The sequence below is a fragment of the Contarinia nasturtii genome, unplaced genomic scaffold (genome assembly GCF_009176525.2).
Source record: "Contarinia nasturtii isolate CC-2019 unplaced genomic scaffold, AAFC_CNas_1.1 Cnas_scaffold_630, whole genome shotgun sequence".
Taxonomy (NCBI): Eukaryota; Metazoa; Arthropoda; class Insecta; order Diptera; family Cecidomyiidae; genus Contarinia; species Contarinia nasturtii.
The window spans coordinates 1,801,414-1,820,947 of record NW_022197981.1 but is presented as its reverse complement, the minus strand read 5'-3'; the positions used below and the strand labels follow the sequence as shown (position 1 = coordinate 1,820,947).

The 19,534-nt window shown below is 32.8% G+C and overlaps 3 protein-coding genes across 4 annotated transcripts; 2 read left to right on the top strand and 1 right to left on the bottom strand.

The window, feature by feature from the left end:
• Positions 1-2,691: 2,691 nt before the first annotated feature.
• LOC116340180 (Golgi apparatus protein 1) lies at positions 2,692-7,703 on the bottom strand. Its single transcript, XM_031766488.1, has 10 exons — positions 6,663-7,703; positions 5,648-6,568; positions 5,160-5,575; positions 4,578-5,068; positions 4,325-4,508; positions 3,734-4,238; positions 3,545-3,649; positions 3,318-3,446; positions 3,145-3,251; positions 2,692-2,900 (listed from the first exon to the last, which is right to left on the bottom strand). Exons 1-10 carry the CDS (start codon positions 7,051-7,053, stop codon positions 2,730-2,732), a joined length of 3,420 nt encoding a protein of 1,139 aa, XP_031622348.1. The 5' UTR covers positions 7,054-7,703; the 3' UTR covers positions 2,692-2,729.
• Positions 7,704-8,235: 532 nt separating this feature from the next.
• Positions 8,236-13,435, top strand: LOC116340261 (poly(A) polymerase type 3). Of its 2 annotated transcripts, none has more exons than XM_031766658.1 (4): positions 8,236-9,015; positions 10,913-11,811; positions 11,906-12,317; positions 12,750-13,435. In XM_031766658.1, exons 2-4 carry the CDS (start codon positions 11,061-11,063, stop codon positions 13,384-13,386), a joined length of 1,800 nt encoding a protein of 599 aa, XP_031622518.1. In that variant the 5' UTR covers positions 8,236-9,015; positions 10,913-11,060; the 3' UTR covers positions 13,387-13,435. The 2 variants fall into 2 exon arrangements, with proteins under 2 accessions (XP_031622518.1, XP_031622519.1); XM_031766659.1 differs by lacking the exon at positions 8,236-9,015 and adding an exon at positions 9,821-10,433.
• Positions 13,436-14,082: 647 nt separating this feature from the next.
• LOC116340077 lies at positions 14,083-18,965 on the top strand. Its single transcript, XM_031766275.1, has 6 exons — positions 14,083-14,477; positions 14,541-15,186; positions 15,785-16,061; positions 16,150-16,461; positions 16,545-16,799; positions 16,885-18,965. Exons 1-6 carry the CDS (start codon positions 14,402-14,404, stop codon positions 17,269-17,271), a joined length of 1,953 nt encoding a protein of 650 aa, XP_031622135.1. The 5' UTR covers positions 14,083-14,401; the 3' UTR covers positions 17,272-18,965.
• Positions 18,966-19,534: the final 569 nt, after the last annotated feature.

The window sequence follows — 19,534 nt, the reverse complement described above, 5'->3', positions numbered from 1 at the left end:
TTTCAGATTTTTATAGTTATGAAGATTTTTTTTTTTATATTTAAGTAAAATACAAACACGAATCGTTTCGAACGAAATGTGTGATGAACCAAAAACTTCATTTATAAGGTGTATTCTATATTTTTTTTTCTTAAATTTCCTCTAAACGGAACTATTTGAAAAAAGGGGAAAGAATAGAATTTTTTTTGTTCAAATAAGAAGCAACACATTAATAAACACTTCCGCCGAATGAATTGGTTGTCGTAGAACAACAACAAAACAAGTGGCAATGGATAAGCTATTGGCATAAAGAGGTATAAAAGGCTAACAGAAAACAAAATGTTTTTTTCTAAGTCGTGTGAAAATGTTGCTTTTGAAAAGGACAAAAGAAAATACTACCTACAATTGTATACAAAATCATGGTCGTAAATATCCGTGAGAAATCAGTTTTAAAATATTTCATGTTCATATTGATATTTCTATCGAAACTGAATGATCTTAACTGGGCATCAAAAATGGCAAAATAAATTACGTTCGTCATGAATTCAGGTGTTTTACAAGGAAAATATTTTGGACATAGGTTATTTTAATAGGTTAAACAGAGTAAACGGAACATTGTAAAATGACATTTGTATGCCAAAACCACGCATTTGAGTACGCAGTTATTATAGTTTTCATGCAAATATTTTCTATCACAGTAAAATGGCATTTTACAATGTTTATCGTTCAGTTTGCTCTGTTCAATTTCTTTTGATACTATTCATCAAATTTCATCTAATTTTACCGTGCGTCACATTTTGTGATTGAAAAATAAACAATTATATGGAGATAATATAAATGCTTGATCTTTCCTTCTACCGCCCAATATAAAAGTATTTAGATTCGGTTCAGTCGGATATCACTCTGGTTTACGAAGTATCCTATCTATCATTAATATTGCCGAAATGAAAATCCAAAAGTTAAAAATCAGAATTGAACATCCGTAACACTTTTGTAATAAAAGTCATTTTTTAAGTTTTCAATTGTAAATGAATCGTCTAAAATAATGGAATTGATGCAAAATTCCAAAGGAAATAAAATGTGTTATCTTATCATATTGTTCAAAATACGTAAGTCAAATGGTTTACGTTCAATGACCCATACCATAACCAACTCAATTTAGAACCCATAGAGACAGCCAGTTTTTGGCTGTGTATATGTTTATCATTTAATTAAGTGATACTAAAATTTGGTTCTTTAATTTTTTGAAAGACTAAACGAATATGTTTTTGCCATAAAGCGTTATCGTGACACTGTAAACAATATGCAGCTAATGAGTTATAATAAAATATGTAATTTACAAATGTTTTTGCTTAATTTATTGGGTGTTTATTAAATTATGGTTTTTTAATCTATCTGACAGTTATTGACTTACACAACCTGCAATCTGTATTCGTCAAAACATTTTGCTCAAAATTCAACTAAAATTAATCCGTGGCATAATGTTTACTTATCAAATTTTTGTTTATCAATTCAATGTTAAACAAGTACAAAGTTCTTTTCGCACAAAATAAATTTGTAATAACAAGAATTTAAGATGAATAACTTATGTACAAAATTTACAATAGATTTTGCAACAGAATAACTGTAACGACCTCGTATACGAAATACTTAGAACGGAGGAACAAATGAAGAAGAAGGATTTGCAAACGTTGTAAATAAACGCTCACGCACAGCGTTTAATTTTTTCTTATTTATAATGCTTCTTTTGGAGGACTGACCCGATTTTAGGTAAAATTCATTTCGTAAAAATGAACTTTATCCCACGTCGGTTAAAAGTCAATTTAAGAATCGGGTAAAATTCACTTACCTTGGTTAGTAAAATGAACTTTACCCGACGTGATACGACTAAAAATCATTTTTTTTATTATTCTATACGGAGTCTGAACGTTCGTATCTTCACTTTTTTCAAATGTGAAAAATTCTTCCGTTTTGCTAGGGATTTTCCATCGTGAAATGGAAATCCCTATGGATTTTTCCAGGGATCCCCTACGCAATTTTGCCATCACCCCCTAAAAAAAATATCGTCATAATCTATGAAAATTTACTATAGAAAAAACTATTATATCATTTTTATACCCAGACAATCAATGTAGTTTTTACTATTAATAAAAATTCTTTCAATTTGCTAGGGTTTTCCGTGGCTAAAGAATTTTTAGTTTTCGAAAAATCACCCTGAAAAATTTTTACTCGCACACTACTGGTAGTAAATAAAACAAATGGAATTTGAAATCTGTAATCTTTATTGTATGTTACATTTTTCAACGTTAAAATTTATAAAAAATGTTAAATATTTGCTCCTAAAAGTTTTCGATAATTGTTTCAAATAAAAACACAATAACAAAATATTCATTTTAAAGCTGCCACATTCAATTCACTCAACGCCACAAATCGAAAGTATGCAAACAAATCCCACACGAATTGTGCTTCCATATACATTCATAAGATGTCCTTTATCTCGATAACTTTGTTCTGTTTGAAATAATGGGTGAAAAGAAAATGGGGCGTGTCTGCATATTTACATAGATTCTGTTTAAAACACTACACTCATCATAATCAATAATCAAGTAAATCTGACTAAACTGGATCAATCATTTCTACCTATTATCATTTAAATTTTCAAAGAAAATAGTGCTATTTATTTTGTGTGAAAAAGGAAAATTTGTTGATAAATTATATCTCTGTGAAAATTGCCATGTCGAAAGATTTATTTATTTATTTTTTAAGGCTATTGTACGACGTGAGATTCGTCCACAGAACATTCCAATTATGAATATGAAACCAATAAATGTCATAAGCATGACTAAAAAGTATTTTAACGACGGCGATGCCACGACCTGAGAGTAAAGTTCATGAAAATCTTCTGGACCTTTCAGCACCAACTTTAAAAAATTTTATTGAGAAAATGGAAAACAAAACAAATTCAAAAGGATTAACATCATTTTCAAAAACAAAGAGCATTCAATGACGAAAACTATATGGCTTAAATGGAATCGCAATTATAATCTCGGTCATAGTTTTTTTTCTTTTTTCGTAAATGAGGCCGTATAATTTCAAATTCTCTATGATATGCCATATAATTTTCATTAAGAAATGTCTATTTGCAATTATCTGATTTATAATTACCATGGCTGAATTTTTAAACATCTCCATTCGTTTTTCTAATTTTGACTTACAGTCTGGCTCCAATGCTTTCGACTGATCATTTAAAATTGTTTGCAGACAATGGAGTTCTATAAAAAAGTTACAACATCATAAAACCCACTGATTCTCAAAATGAAGACAAAAGGAATGCTTACGTCGTCCGTTGCCACTTTTGACACTTGAACAATACTTCAAAAGATCAACGGTGCAGGCTCTCTGCAACAATGGATCCACATGAATATCAGCTTTGGCTTCTTGAATCAATAATGCCACTTCGAATTTACCTGGGGTTAATCACATAGAAAAGAATGGAAATAAATCAATATTCAAAAGAATAGATGGCATTTCTTCAGTAATGGAATATTAATTTTTATATTTTTACACTCTTGGCTTATGATGTGACCATTTAAAAATGCCATTTTCAGACATTCCTCAACTTCGCCACGCTCATCAACATCGTCATTTGGTTTACATATTATCTGAATTTCTGGAAATAATTCAATCATAAACATTTATAAGTATGATCTTTTTCTATTGTTTTTTTTTTTGTATTTTTTAACTAGGTCTGTACCTGGTTTGCATACCGTCTGCAGCAGTGGATTAAGTTTATAATTCAATGCTTGTTCATGTAGCACTTCGGTCATGCGCTCTTCACACACTTGTGTTAATTTTCCTTCACGGAATTTCGCCTTCAAACAGTCAATAACCTTTCCGTTGAGCTCTTCATTTTGTTTGGCCGTCGCCACAATTTTCGTACAATACTCGGCGATATTCTTTTTACATGCTTCTTGTAGTAATGGATTAAATCGGAAATCCGAATTTTGTGAAATCATGCGATTGATTACAATCAAATGACAATTTGAATCGAATAGCATTTCATCCTTATGCACTTTCAAACAATCCAATACTTTTGATTTTTCCGTATCGTGACAATACTGTCGAATCATATCACGGCACGTACTCAACAATGTATAATCCGTCGAACTATCGGTTAGTTCAGACTTTTTCACGCTGAAAATCACATGACGACATTCAGAACCCAAGCGTACAGAGTTCGTTTGTAGACATTCCAAAACCTGCTCGAAATCGAAATGAACGGTTAAAAAAATGTTTAATGCAAGACATATTTTCCAAAAAATTTAAAATTAATCCGATTTATTACCTGACCACCACCGTGTGGAGTTTCGCCGCAAATTTCCTTAATTTCAGTTCGACACGCAGTTTTCAGCTTTGGATCAAAGTCAATGTTTTCGCGTTGTTGAAACAATTGGGCTCGAATCTGTTGGCGACATTCTTTCGACACCGAATGTCGTTGGCTTTTCAGCGTATCATTACGAATCACCTCACTGTAGCACAATAAATGAAAATTACAAGGTGATATGTTTTAAATAATTTAACAAATTCTATGGAAATACCTTAAACAAGCTACAACATCGTTTTTCGTGTTGCTACTCGGACAGAATCGAATAACATATGGGCGGCATGCCTCTTTAAATTTATAGCTAAAATGGTAGTTTTGCAGCGAAATTATTTGATAGTGCTCCAGTGCGGCTCGACATTTTAAATTTTGACGCATATCCGGCTCATTTTTGTGTGCGATCAAACATTCCATCATGTCACCATTCTCATGGCTTTCCTTTTCACAATACCGATCCATCGCTTGTCGACAATACGTCATTATTATTGGATTCAATTCAATGTCACCACCTTCATTTTCCGTAAATTCCGTAACCGCTTTTTTACAATCCGATTGAAGCTTACCCAAATTGTCTTGCAAACATTGCATTTCTTCGCCTTTACCAGTTTTCTCCGAACAATAATTCGCCAAATCATCGATGCACGCATCTTCAACTTCGGGAATTAGCTCAACCGAGATCGCACGACGACGCATGGTAAACTTCAATTCCTGAATATTAAACGAGACAACCCCGTGAGTATGATTCACTCATATTATACATTTCTACAAAAGAACATTTGTTGAAAGATCAAATACAAACCTGCAAACAAGCCGGTTTCAGTTGTTCTTTCTTGTCTGCGCTGTATGCATATCGATATAAACACGGAAAAATCAATGGTTCAAGATTTGGTTCCATTTGATCGGCGATATTAATATCAGCCCATGTTTTTTTCGCATGACAAATTCGAATGGCATCATCTTTACAATTTCGATACAATTGTGGATCAAGTTTAAAGTTTCGCACCACAAAATAATTAATTTGTTTAAGTGCAATTTCACAGTCGGGTTTCATGTACTTTGTTCCAATTTTCTCTTTTAAACAAGACATAACGCGTGCATCACCACCTTCCGTTTCCGAGCACGCGACATCCACAACCGGTTTACATGCTTTGCGTAGAATTGGATCAACGCGCCAATCTTCACCGATATCGGTTACCTTCATAAGCATTTCCAAGGCTTAAAATAAAGAACAAACACGATCCATTTTAATCGCTATTTAATTTCAAAATGCGATAAATGAATACTAACCTCGTTGACATCGTGAGGTCACTCGACGATCCTTTTTTCGCTTCGGTCGTGCATTTTCCATAAGACAATGAATGGTTTTACCACCGCCAGCTTCTAAATCGTTACAAAATTTGGTTATATCATCAGCACAATCGCTTAAAATTTCCGGCGACATTTGATAATCTTCCATAAGCAATTTGCGATGATCAAATATCTCTGCCAAGCATTCGGGCGAAATTTTGGTATTGTTTTTATGTGCCGCTTCAAGGCACAATAAAATTTGTGCCAATCGCACATCTTTATCTTCAGAAACACGGCGACGACAGTGATTTATTTTGATATCTTCTTTGCACGATCGTGCCAAACCTTTTGATACTTTGTAATCATGTGCAATGATTTTATATCGTCTGGCCAATTGTTCTTGGCACGAATGTGACATTAGACCATCATTTTTGTGAAGCAATAAACATTTGTAAATCTGAGCCGGTCGAACTGAACCACATAGACGAACCACATCTTCACCACATGCTGCAAACAGCGGACGATCAAGTTTTACATTATCAGCTTGTAATTCGGACAGATGCATAATTCCCTTTTTACAATCATCGTTTAATGTTTCAATGTGCGTTTGCAAACATGCCAATGTTTCGCCTTGTGACAGAACATTGCGATCCAAATGAAATCGACCGCATGAATTCACCTCGATGTCATTTGAACAATCACGAACAAATGGTGATACAAAACGAAAATCAGAAAATGCAACCGCTTCGAGGCGACCAATCAAATTCGCACAGGCCGGTTGTTGAATATCACCCTTTTTATCAATTAATTTTCCAAGTACGTTACCAACTTCATCGGTCGCTTGAACGTCCATCGAATTCAAAACGGTTTGGCATGGTTTCTCAATGATTTGCAATACATTTACGTCGTTCATCATATTTGCTGTGAGATAATACGGAAAATAAAATGTTTTTTGTTTAAAGTATTCCAATAATTTATTATTTGACAAAATAATCTTAAATGATATAATATCTACCTGTATGCGTCCAAATCGCATGCTGACATTCATCGGATAAACTTTCTATTTGATTCGATAGAAATGTTTGAATGCATTCAAGTACCGGTAAATCGTCGGCACCATCACGAAGATTTGTGCATAAATTTCGAATTTCCGGACATTGTTTCTCGTCGATCAATCTTAGTCCGGCTTGAATAACGGCCGCCCTTCGACCACGATTCCCATCGAATTTTAATGAAATGTTACTTGAACTATCATATTGAATACTAGGTGATATCACACGATTAATACTATCATTGATACTACTACTGTTTTGATTCGACGTTGTTGTTAACGCTGATGAGGTATTGCTAGCTATTAGCGCTAACCACAAATGCAACCATGACTTTAAATACCATTTTAAAAACATTTTTATTTTTGTTTTTTATCGGTTTTGCTTTGTTCGCTGTTTCAATTTCACTCTATCGTAAACATACAACGTCGTTAAAAATGACGATAAGATATATAAATATTAAGTGAAACGCAAGTTACAAGTAATCGAGGATAAGGATTTTTAAGCAACTGAAACCCATTTGCATCATGTGTTTAATTTTGTTGACCGATGTTTCTTTTTTTTGTTTTGTATGCATCAACTTATGGCAATGATAAGAATTCCATTTTCATTTGTTTTGATATAAATGGCAAAAAAACATACTAAATGCGTCTATATTTTAAGTAAATGTTTTGATGTGGCCTCCGCGTATGTTCATGTAAATAAATGTATTTGACACGATTCCATGTCATCGAAATTGGAAATGGTATAAAACATCTAATTCTAATTTTTTATGCACTTTCTTAATACGTTTCAGCTTAGAACAATACACGATAAAAATCACACATAGTTTTCGGTTTTTATTCTCCCATCAATGATTGAGATCACAATATAATATCGTTTTATTTCTCTGTTTTCTTATAAACAAATTGAACTACAAACACACGATATGCTTGATTTCAATTCTCATAGAAATTTATTTATCGGTTTGCGGCTTCAATGTACCTGATAAAAATAGACGACGAAAACCAAGAATATTCTATCAAAACTATAAAGGGTGCGTTCTTTCTTGTCATTCATTTGACAAATGTCGATTGATATTTGCTCAAGTTGTTTTCAAATTTCATGGTATGTGTGCATATCAAAGAGATGAAAACAGGGAAGAATGTTAGAATGTTCACAATATTATTTTCAGTTCATTAATTATCTTCAAAAAAAAAAAAAAGTTTCTGTTAAAGTACTCATTAAGTCATTTGCAAATGATTTTTTGTCTTCTAGTTTTTGCATTTAAACAAGTACTTAAACATCAAATTCAGAGAAAGGATAAGAAAAACGACAAACAAATATGCATATTTAGTGACATCTGTGGGTGAGGTAGGGCCAGATGATCGATCAACAGCCATTTTGTCTCTTTCCTTTGTAGATTGCTATGAGTATATGTGTGCGCGTGTGTGTGTGAACGAGACAAAAGAATCATTAACTAATTTTTGGTAATGAGTCTCACCGAGTGTGAGCAGTATAAAATGAGTGTTGTCTAACAAAAACCGCATAGCAAAAGTTTGAGTGTCAAGCATAACATGCTCGTTTCAGATTGTATTTTTCCTCAATCGGTACCGAAATCATTGTCAAAATAAACATAAAAATTCGAATTTTCATTTTCAATAAGTTCGTAGTTATCTGTGTTTATTTAAACTAAAAAAAATTCAAAGACATTTCAATACACTGCAAAAGAATTTTGTAAAAAAATTTCATTGTTCAGCAGTTTGAGTGATTATGTGCGCGGCGTAGAAAAAAAAGACATCAACACAAACAATTACGAATCACACAAAATTTGTTTAGTAAACAAAAGATAAATAAGAACGAGAACAAGAAAATTTGGTGTCATTTACTTCGTTTTATATAGAGACAATTTTGTTCATAAGAACCGTTCGATAAAAGAAAACAGTGCATTTGTATTGAATATTATAAACAAACAAGTGACAGAGCAAGAGAAAAGGCACACTTGATATATCAACCTGCCGGCATTTTTCTGTTTAGTGGTGTTTTAAACGTATTATACAAAATTTATGTCATTTTAATTTATTTCTTTGCATTTTATTTGCGATAAAACAAAAGACTTCATAGTTAAGTTAGTTAATATTCACGAAAAAAATAGAATATATTCGAAAATAGAGTGAGAACATAAAATTGATTGTTTATTTCCGTTGCGGTCAAATGTGAGAAAACGAGTTGAAAGCGGCACATAGTATACTTAGATTTGAAGACAACTCCATTCAAGAAATTGAGGCGTTTTATTTGTTTTATCTGCAATTCTTCTACTCAACCGACAACTATCAAAAGGTAAGCGCACTTTTTTATTCATTTAAAAAAAAACATACACACCGAAAACATTGATTTGAGATTGGATGTTGTTCTAATTTTCTTTTAAATATTACCGGCTTTTTACCTCAAATTATTATCTAAACAAATTTTGGCAATTGTGTGTCATCCATTTCGTGGTCCATGTTCAAGATTTTAAGAATTCAGCAATGGTTTGATAGTGAAATTAAATGCGCTCAAATTGATGCATGCAAATTCGAAATTTATAAAATGGATAAGACTTTATGACTGAAAAGACATACATTTGTTTTTGAGTGAAAGAGACGACATTAACGGCAAAAAATTAGTTCATGATAGGCTTTTCGCAGCATAAACCACTAGTCGCGTTATAATTGAAATACAAATTTTGCGAAAAAAAGCCTTTAGAACAGCGCTCTATTTGGTCTTTTGTTTCATTCTTTGAGTTCATTCATTTTTATATGACAAGCACACATTTAAAAACCATATTTTCTCTCAATCGCCATAAATGCGCTATATATTCACACTAAGAAAAACTTTACTCGCATACATTGCGACCGAAACACAAATTCAGGGCATTGACAAGCTACGTGATTTCTCAATTTGTGTGTTGTCTGCACTTTGTGCACAAATACATATGCATAAAAACGCACACATTTACACACGCATACATTACACACACACACTTTCACACAGTAGACGTTCAGCCAAGCTAAGTTGGAGTAACGACAAACGACGAATTAAGAGAGAGAGAAAAAAAACATGTATTTTTGTATAGTAATTGTGTTTGCTTGCGTACGGTAGTTCGTGTACGAATGTTTCTGAAATTAAAAAGAAGAAAAAAAAGAAGAATAATTATTTTTGAAACCAGAAGCCAACGATAAAATAAATCCAAACATTCAACATCGACAAAGAAATTATCCAAAAATATTATTCATAATTTTGTGTTTTTGTTTTCGGTTTATTATCATTTTTCTGTGTTACTTTATGATTTGACTGAAACGGCTGAATTTCTCGCTCTCTATTTCGCCACTCGGTTTGTATTCTATATAGTGTTTTTTTTTTTCATTTCGGCCAAATGAAAAGTCTGACACAACATTTTGTTTGAAATTTTGTGTGCGTTTCTCGACATTATATTTTATTTCTTCTTCATCATCATCGTCATTATTGTCGTCGCTTATTGATGTCGCGTCTTGTCGTTAGTGAAATTGTGAATGGTGTGTGCGAATTTTCTTCTTTACGTGCGATAATTTAAATGTTTGACACTTAAAAAAAAAAAAAATAACAAAGACCGACCAAAAAAAACACGAGATCTTTCGCCGAAATAGAGAGAAAAAAACCTTAAAAGAAGAAGAAAAGATACGAAAACAAATTTCGAATAATGTTGTTTATGCATAATTGTTGGTTTTCATTGGAAAATTGTGAGTATGATTTATTGTTGGAGCAATTTTATCACCATATATGACTTGATTTTTATAAATCACAATCAGTTTTGGTGTGGCAAATTGAATTTTAATTTAAAATTCGATTGATTGAAATTATGTAAATTTTAACCAATTGCTTCAAATCAAAATGAGAGGGTAATGAGAGAGAGAAACATATATAGCGAAATGAATTGACACTTAATTATCATCTGATGGGTGTTTTCAAGTCTAAAAACCCTTAGAATGGACAATGCATTTTCAATGTCAAAATCACAAAAAATGAAAAAAAAAACAATTTTTTTAACTTTCAAATTTATTTTTAAATGAAATATAAAATATCAAACGCTTTGCTAATTACTAAATCTTGCAAGGGATCATATCCAAATTCTTTACACTTGTATTTGTATGGTCATTAATTATTGACAAAGTCCAAACAAATTACTAATTCAACTGATTTTTATATTATTTTTTCACAGATCTGTAGATCTCACCTGAAGAAAACGTGAACTACACTGACATAACTACATTAGTCCAAGTGTTGAATCAGAGAGTTGTGATAAATAAACAAAACATTTCTTCAGCGCCAGTACATCATTTGGACACTGCAGCGTCTTGAGGCAATACATGTTAGTGATTAAAACGCAAAAAGAGAATACCATGTGGAATTCAGATTCGCAACGGCAACAGGGCCAAAATTCATCATCGCAAGCGCAGAATGGCAATGCGACACGAAATTATGGCATGACATCGGCGATTAGTATCGCATCCCCGAAACCCGAAGACATTGAGGCGACCAATGAATTACGAAAATGCCTAGAACGTTTTAACGTATTTGAATCAGATACAGCACTAAATCATCGTATGGAAATTTTGGCCAAATTAAATACAATGGCCAATGCATTCATAAAAGATTTATCGATAAATCAAAATGTACCGGTTGAAATGGCATCAAAGCTTGGCGGACGAATTCATACATTCGGCTCATATCGGCTTGGCGTACATTCACCGGGCGCTGATATTGATGCATTATGCGTTGCACCACGTAATGTGACACGCGAAGAATTCTTCACATTATTTACAGATGTGTTGAAAAAACAACCAGAAGTGACCGAATGTCGTGCGATTGAAGAAGCATTTGTACCGGTCGTAAAAATGAACTTTGATGGCATCGAAATTGATTTGTTATTTGCACGTCTTGCGCTCAAAGAAATTCCGGATGATTTTGATTTAAGCGATGACATGCTGTTGAAAAATTTGGATCAAAAATGCGTACGAAGCTTGAATGGTTGCCGTGTAACCGACGAAATACTCAGACTCGTACCGATCATTGAAAGCTATCGCCTTGCATTACGGGCAATCAAATTATGGGCGAAAAGTGAGTATGAAAACAAGCACTTTCTGTTTAACACTCTAAATCATTCAATAACTCTGTACTAATTTACATTTTTGTTTATTTTCTTATTTTATAGGACGTGAAATCTATTCAAATTCATTGGGATATTTTGGTGGTGTGTCATGGGCAATGCTTGTCGCACGCACCTGTCAATTGTATCCAAATGCAGCAGCCGCAACAATTGTTCATAAATTTTTCTTAGTTTTTTCACGTTGGACATGGCCAAATCCTGTTCTCTTGAAACCACTTGACAATGCAAATCTTGGCTTTCAAGTATGGGATCCGAGAACAAGTGTTGCCGATCGCTATCATCAGATGCCGATTATTACACCAGCCTATCCACAACAAAATTCAACATTCAATGTATCGGCATCTACAAAACGGGTTATTCAAATGGAATTTGAGCGTGGCTATCAAATTACCGAAGAAATTATGATGGGAAAAGCTACATGGGAGAAGCTATTCGAAGAACCAAACTTTTTTCATAAGTAAGATTTTTTGACGACTATTTTTGTTTATATTTCCCATATAATTCATTTGCGGAGTAATTTTGACGATGGCGGGACTGTGCGGAGTTTAGCGGAGATGACATACAAACTCTGTGTGTACGAGGGTAACAGCACTTCTATGTGTATCATTCTTACGCAGATGATCGCAGATGATTAGTAACTTAGCTGTGTGTACGGCTACTAAGATGTTCGTTTGGACAAAATAAATCTATGAACAGCAAAGAATGCTGTTGCACTCGTACACACAGCATTTGCATGCTATCTGCGCCGAACTTCGCACAGTCCCGCCATCGACAAAATTACTCCGCAAATGAGTTATATGGGTTTCGAGCATTGCCATTTCAAAAACTATGTTAATTTTATCTTTATTGAATTTTCCGCTAATATATTGTAATTTTATTTTATTTACAGATATCGACATTTTCTTGTGCTTTTGGTGAGCTCACAAACGGCAGAAGATCATTTAGAGTGGTGTGGTTTAGTTGAATCAAAAGTTCGTTATTTGGTTGGAAATTTAGAGCGTAATCAATATATTAGTTTAGCACATGTGAATCCAAAATGTTTTGATCGTCAAGAGAAGCAAGCCACATTGAATGGTTCAATAACTGATGCAAATGATAAATTGGTCACCGCACCATACTGTTCAATGTGGTTTATTGGTATGGAATTCAAGAAAACGGAGAACTTAAATGTCGATCTCACCGAAAGTATTCAAAACTTTACGAATTTAGTACATAAACATGCGACAAGCATTAGTTTACAAAAAGAAGGTATGGAAATTGAGGCACGACACGTGCGCCGAAAACAGCTTAATGTCTATCTCGATAAAGAGATACTTAATCGAAAGAGTTCCGATTCAACGCCAACGCCGACAACGACAAATGCACCATCATCGGTACCAAGCGCTAGAAAACGAGCATCGACTGAAGTCACACAACAGCAAACACAATCACAACAATCACCACCACAACAACAACCACAAACACATCATAATGACTCAACTCAAACGATAAAAAGACAAAGGACTATGGACATTGAAAAAATATGAAGAGAAATAAATATGAAAATAAGAACGAAAAACAGAAAAAAAACATAAAACCAAAAAAAAAATTAAAAAAATTATTGAACAAAAAAACATAAATAAAAATTACAAAATTAACAAAAAAAAAAACACAATTTATCCGCTTTTTTATTTCGATCATTTTTATTTTCGCTTTGCCAATTCGGCATCAAATAGTTGTAATCAAAAACTTTTCGTTGGTATAATGTTTCATGCAAAAGCCGTTTCACACAAACAGTCTCTCTGTGTGTATGTCTATGTGTGCATATTGCGTTGGTTAAATTTCGCATTTACCATCATCGTTTGCTTTTTCTTCCTTCTTTCATCACACAGCAGTAGTAAGTGGCAACATCAACAGTAGCGGCTGTACCATTCAGTGTGTGATGTTTTCATGTCGTCCTTGTACGAAAAAAGCTTTTTTGAGTGCGCAAGCTACATAAAAGTCCATCCATGTAACAACAATGATATGGCTACTGATGCTGATGCTGAATAGATTTTGTCTTGCATTGTTGAAGAGAGAGAGAGAGAGAAAATTCATTTTCATCTCTGTATATTCCATATATATCGGAGATGTGTGGAAACGCGCGCATACACAAACCATCAAACATAAATTATGTAGGGAATGCGCTCTTTACTACTCTGTTGTTGTTATCATCGTCATCATCATCATCATCTTTGGTTTTTCATTTGGATACCGAATAAAACGAAGTACATTCATTGTGTGACACAAAAGGAAAGTCAGTCAAATTCCAACCTAAAGATGTTCGCCAATTTCCATCAACTACCGATTATTGTCGGAAAGGAAAGGAAATAAAATTATTAATCATCAGATAAAAGTGAAGAAACGAAAGATCTTTAAATCGGGAATAAACGAAGCCGAAAAAGTATCTTGCAAAAAAGTTGAATGTTTATTTGTTTGCACAACACGAACGACATTGAAACGTAGATTGCATTTAAAATAAAGACTAACAAAAACAAAATTTAAGCAAAAAAATAAAATAAAATGGAATTGTCCAAATGTGTTGACTGTGTTATTTTAACATTGGTATTAATTTGTAGTGCGATTTTCATGAATGCTGGTAAATATTACATAGTTATAGTTTGCGGTGACAAATGCAAATTTTAATTTTTCATTTCCCTAGAAAACATAACCAATGCACATTCCGATGATGATTCAAATAAATACTTAAATAGTTTGTCAAACAATTCAAATTCATCGCCCGAATTGATTGAATATTATGATGTTGATGAAGTATCATCAGCACCAGAATCCATCTATCCCGATCCCGATTTTATTTTCAATCAAAATCAACCCATCGAATCGAATCGACCATATGATACATTGGACATACCGAAAACAATACATCGAAATGGATACGGTAAAAATGGTGCAACCAAATTTAATAAACTACAAGAATTAAACAATCCCATGAACGACGATGATAATGATAATTATGGAATTGATGAATTTAAACGAATAATTAGCACGGTTGATTTAATGACAACCATCACAACAACCACCACAATAAAATCCAATACTGGTGCAAACAATGATATTGACAAAAGTTTTAAAGGAAAAAGCATCGATTTTAATATTCGACACACAATGGAAGAATTGAGGAACGAAGATCTTCGTGACCACGACATTATCGATAACATCATGTACATTTATTATGGATCGAATGTTGCGCTACGAAAAAGCTTGGGCGGCAGCATTATTATTGTTGGCACCGTTTTTGCGTTGGCTGCCCAAATACTTGCCATTATTTTCACATTGCTGAGGAATCGGTAGGTTTACAAGTTTTTTCCTTTTTTTCCTTTTTTTCCTTTTTTTCCATCTCCACCACCGTCTTCAGAGAATGTGATTCTGTTTTTTTTTTTAGTTTCGCCGTGCATGCTTTAGTAAATAAATGAACGTCAGAATAAGTTATATTTATAGATATTGCCTATGCGGTATTGATAAAATTGTATTTTGTTCATATTAGTATGATTAAGAATTGAATTCATGCCATAATAGAATTATAAACAAAGTTCCAAGGAGTTCACGTTAAAAAAATGTGAAACAGCTTCGTATATTTATAGAACTTTAAAATTTAGAAGTGAATTCGCAGTTTCTGAAATTGAACGGCATTTTTGCATATACAAGTGATATTTAATAAAAAAAAACTTTGAATAAAATTAAAAGTCCCAATGTTTATCGGAAACCGAAGTGGACCCTTGGTTGGGGGGTAATTCTCGACTCCAATTTCTTCGATTATTCTAATTTTTACAGCGTAAATATAAGGCAGACATGACTTAAATCAAAATGAAATGAAAGTTTTTCTCTTCAATAATATTTTCCCTTAAATCATATTTTTATCGGGTCTTTTTCTTCTTTATTTCGTAGTCAAATTCGTCGTGTAAACTATTTGGCAACGATTTCATTGAATTTACTACTAACACTGTGTTCTTCAAATCTGGTGTTCATTGTTGGTGTGCAAACATCAAAAAATGTATTTAAATGCGAAATGATTGCAGTTTTATTGCATTATTTCCACTTATCGACCGCTGTTTGGGGACTGTGCCATTCATTTTCCATCTATGATTATGTAGTCAATGAAAACATTCCAGTCATCAAATACAATAACCTGCTGGCGTTTGGTGCATCTGCTGTGTTTGTTTTGGTATTAATTTGTGTATTTTGCCAGCTATTTTCAAGCAACTTGAAGTATTTATCCAATTAAAATCGTTTTTTTTTTGTATTTCTTCAAGTTTTCATTTGCCATATCGAGTAACAGCTATGAAATCTACGATTATTGTTGGATGTCCGTCCAGAAGTCAATGATATTCAACTTTATGATACCAACATCGATTTTAATCATATCAAATACCATTTTTGGTACGATGACATTGCGAGCGGTTGTTTCAAAGCAACGACAAGTCATTGTCGAAAGTATTGAAAATATTTTGGATAAATGCCAAAATATTGATGCAACGGTGAATTCAGTTAATTTATTGGCGCCCGATTCAAACATAAACACTGATTACATTCCAACGAACAAGTGCTGCGATGAAATGGAGAAGGTAACAAAATATACCACATTTGCAACTCAATCAACCAATTGTTTGAACCAAAAATTGAATGAAAAATATGGTTTTATTTTCAGATGACCTGTGATAATGGTCTCAAAACTGTCGATTTTTATGACTCGAAATTCGATTTGGGCGCATTGTCAATTGCCGATTTATCTCTGCAGAGTTCAAGTGATACGCAGGATTTTGCCGAATTCAAACGAGCCATCAAATTTTCATTGTTTTTTCAGCCAGCATTTTCAGTTTGCTGGTTTTTAGGTGTTGTTGCATTGGAAAATCGACAATCTTGCATCATGCCTGTCATATTCATTGTTTGTTATAACATTTTGGTAAGTTCATGTGCATTTTTTGTTGTTGTTGTTATTGCATTGATAGAGTTTGCTGAAGATGTTTTGGCTTTCGTTTATTTTGCAGAATTGGTACATTTTGTATCGCTTTCCAAACATAAGCCCAATGATAATTCCACAGCAAAAAACAAACGAAACTAATTTGAAAAGCAGCAAAAAGTTGAGCCAATTTGATAGTAATTTCAGTATAAGCGATGAAGTGAATCAAACGCCCGGTTGCACTGATACAATTCCATTGTTGTGCTCGGTGACGGGAAACAATTCCACCGTACCACAAAATTCAGTTGCAATAAATCAAACGACCGGTGTATCAACGGCAACACTACAATCATCAAATGTGTGCTTATCAAAGCAATTATCACTGGAGGATATCATTTACAAAACATCGATAAGTCAATGGGATGCTAGCATGGAAAATATCAATTTAGATTGTATAAGTACAATCAGCAATTGAATGAATAGCGACGAAGAGTGATGACATCTTCCGAATACAGGAGAAAATGATTAGGACAAAAATATAATAATTAAAAAAATAAAACAAGCAAATGGAATGTGATGCAAACATACATATGAAACATATAAAGAGAAATTAACAATCCGCCGGTAAACTGATTCAGTCTTTTTTTCCTTCTATTTAATAGTAATTTTTTAACCCTCGTTACAATCAATTCACATCCGAAGTAGAAATATTTCTGTTCATGATTCATATTTTTGTGTGTTCACATAAACTTTTTAAAATCTCTTACATTTTGTTCAGAACACGAAAACTATATTTACTGTTACCACCGATTTTAATTGTTAAAAATCTGTGCATTTATCTATTAATTTTTAAGTAATCATGTTAAACGTTCAATATAATAGCATCTTTTCGTATTCGCGCACGACCTAATCAAATTAGTTGAATTGAATTGTAATCTATAAAATATGAACGATGGAAGACCAATATGTTGTTAAGAAACATTTAAACTGTAATCACTGATTGTGTCGATGCACACACACACACACACATACACATACACACACAGTAACAAATGTATTCAATAAGAGATTCACACTTTCTGCGAACTTTACGCACATGGAATTGTTTTAAATTTAGTGAAATAAAGAAGTCAATGAAGTTAGACAAAAATAAAACTATTTTAAATTTTTTAGATTAAATCAAAACACAAAACAAAACAATTGAAAATTAACAAAATATTAACTTGTGTTTTTGTACAATTCTATCATTTTAATTGATTGTTTTTATTGACGGTAGATTTTTAGTCATTTAAATGATCGAAAAATAGGGGAGAGCATGGATTAGAAGCTCGAAATTGGATATTCACATATAATACATAAATAAACAGATATACACATACATATAGATAAATAAAAACGGCTCTCGCTAATGGACATTACGGCGATTATATGCAAGCATATCAACACATTGTGCCTTGGCTCCAGCGTCTATTTAGAATTCATTTTTTTTTTTCAAGGTACCGGATATATTCATATCCAGATGGGATATTTATTAAGTTTTGACGATTTTGGCAATTTTTCTTCAGATACTTGTTGCATTGAAGTGTTTAAAAAGTACTCCATGTGCTAAATTTTTGATTTTACTTGAATTCCTTGATTTTAATAATACACACGTATCATAATTATTTCTAATATTATTATGTTATTTAATATGTCTGGATATTTGCCCAGAATTTTATGTTGAAAACATTGATTGTGAAGAATTTCGCATAATAGTTCGGCTGAGCATTTGATATGCTGGGATGACAGAGAGATTCAGGTTTTGCTTTTTTTCTACTGTAAAAGAAGTGGTAAACTTAAAATGAATGTGAATTCAAAAGTCAAACGCTCCAACCATTCTGTATCTACACGTCTGCTGATCTGTATTGTCCATTTGTGAGTGCTGCTTGGTAATTGCATTCCATAATTTAAATAATGTCTTATTATTTTAACAAACTTTACACACATACAAAAATAGTTCATGTGGTTTTTCTTCCATCGGAAAGTAAGAATTGAGTAAGACGATTCATGACATGATACGATAAAAACAGAAACATGAAAACCCCAAGAAGTATAATGAATCAAAAAAATGTCATTAAAAATACTTAAAAACCCAAATAAAGAATGAACCATATACAATCAAAAACGCAATGATATTTGTTATTATTAACCGAACGATATTTTGCTTCAATTCCGATTCCATCATTTGAGGAAATATTCGCAAATGTGAAACAAATATGCTTCGGGCATTTTAAAAATCAAAGTGAAAGCAAATGATGAGATGTGTTAAGTCATTGCTGATTCAATGGCCAAACGTTCGACATCTAAATCATATGCATTACAAATCAATTAAATCAAAATCTTCTTTAATTTCAGCGTAACGCGTACAAAGAGCGACAATGCATTATCAACTTTATTATAGCGACAACAATGTCATGGTTCAGATAAGCAATCAGTGTTATTTGCGATAATTTAAAAAAAATAAAATCAAAATATGTAATGTCTTATGTAAAATCTCATTCTTTTTTAGCTCAATCGTCAGATTATTTATGTTCACAGAGAAAAAAACACATAGGTTTTATTTGCTCAGAATGTACGTGATAATTGCTATCTTCCAGAGTATGAACATTTTATGTTTGAAGGCAGGCCCTTTAATTTTTGGTGAAATTATTTCTATTTAGAGTTTGGTTTGAACGTTTTCTCTATTGATTCAAAACAGA

What these genes read in the sequence shown, in the direction of transcription:
- LOC116340180 (XM_031766488.1), bottom strand. Translation starts at nt 7,053, where the DNA reads ATGTTTTTAAAATGGTATTTAAAGTCATGGTTGCATTTGTGGTTAGCG. An exon ending in TGAAACCGGCTTGTTTGCAG is followed by an intron (nt 5,069 to 5,159) that starts GTTTGTATTTGA and finishes TTTAATATTCAG; the next exon opens with GAATTGAAGTTTACCATGCG. An exon ending in CTCCACACGGTGGTGGTCAG is followed by an intron (nt 4,239 to 4,324) that starts GTAATAAATCGG and finishes GATTTCGAGCAG; the next exon opens with GTTTTGGAATGTCTACAAAC.
- LOC116340261 (XM_031766658.1), top strand. Translation starts at nt 11,061, where the DNA reads ATGTTAGTGATTAAAACGCAAAAAGAGAATACCATGTGGAATTCAGAT. An exon ending in AATCAAATTATGGGCGAAAA is followed by an intron (nt 11,812 to 11,905) that starts GTGAGTATGAAA and finishes CTTATTTTATAG; the next exon opens with GACGTGAAATCTATTCAAAT. An exon ending in GAACCAAACTTTTTTCATAA is followed by an intron (nt 12,318 to 12,749) that starts GTAAGATTTTTT and finishes TTTTATTTACAG; the next exon opens with ATATCGACATTTTCTTGTGC.
- LOC116340077 (XM_031766275.1), top strand. Translation starts at nt 14,402, where the DNA reads ATGGAATTGTCCAAATGTGTTGACTGTGTTATTTTAACATTGGTATTA. An exon ending in TTCACATTGCTGAGGAATCG is followed by an intron (nt 15,187 to 15,784) that starts GTAGGTTTACAA and finishes TTTATTTCGTAG; the next exon opens with TCAAATTCGTCGTGTAAACT. An exon ending in TTGTTTGTTATAACATTTTG is followed by an intron (nt 16,800 to 16,884) that starts GTAAGTTCATGT and finishes TTTATTTTGCAG; the next exon opens with AATTGGTACATTTTGTATCG.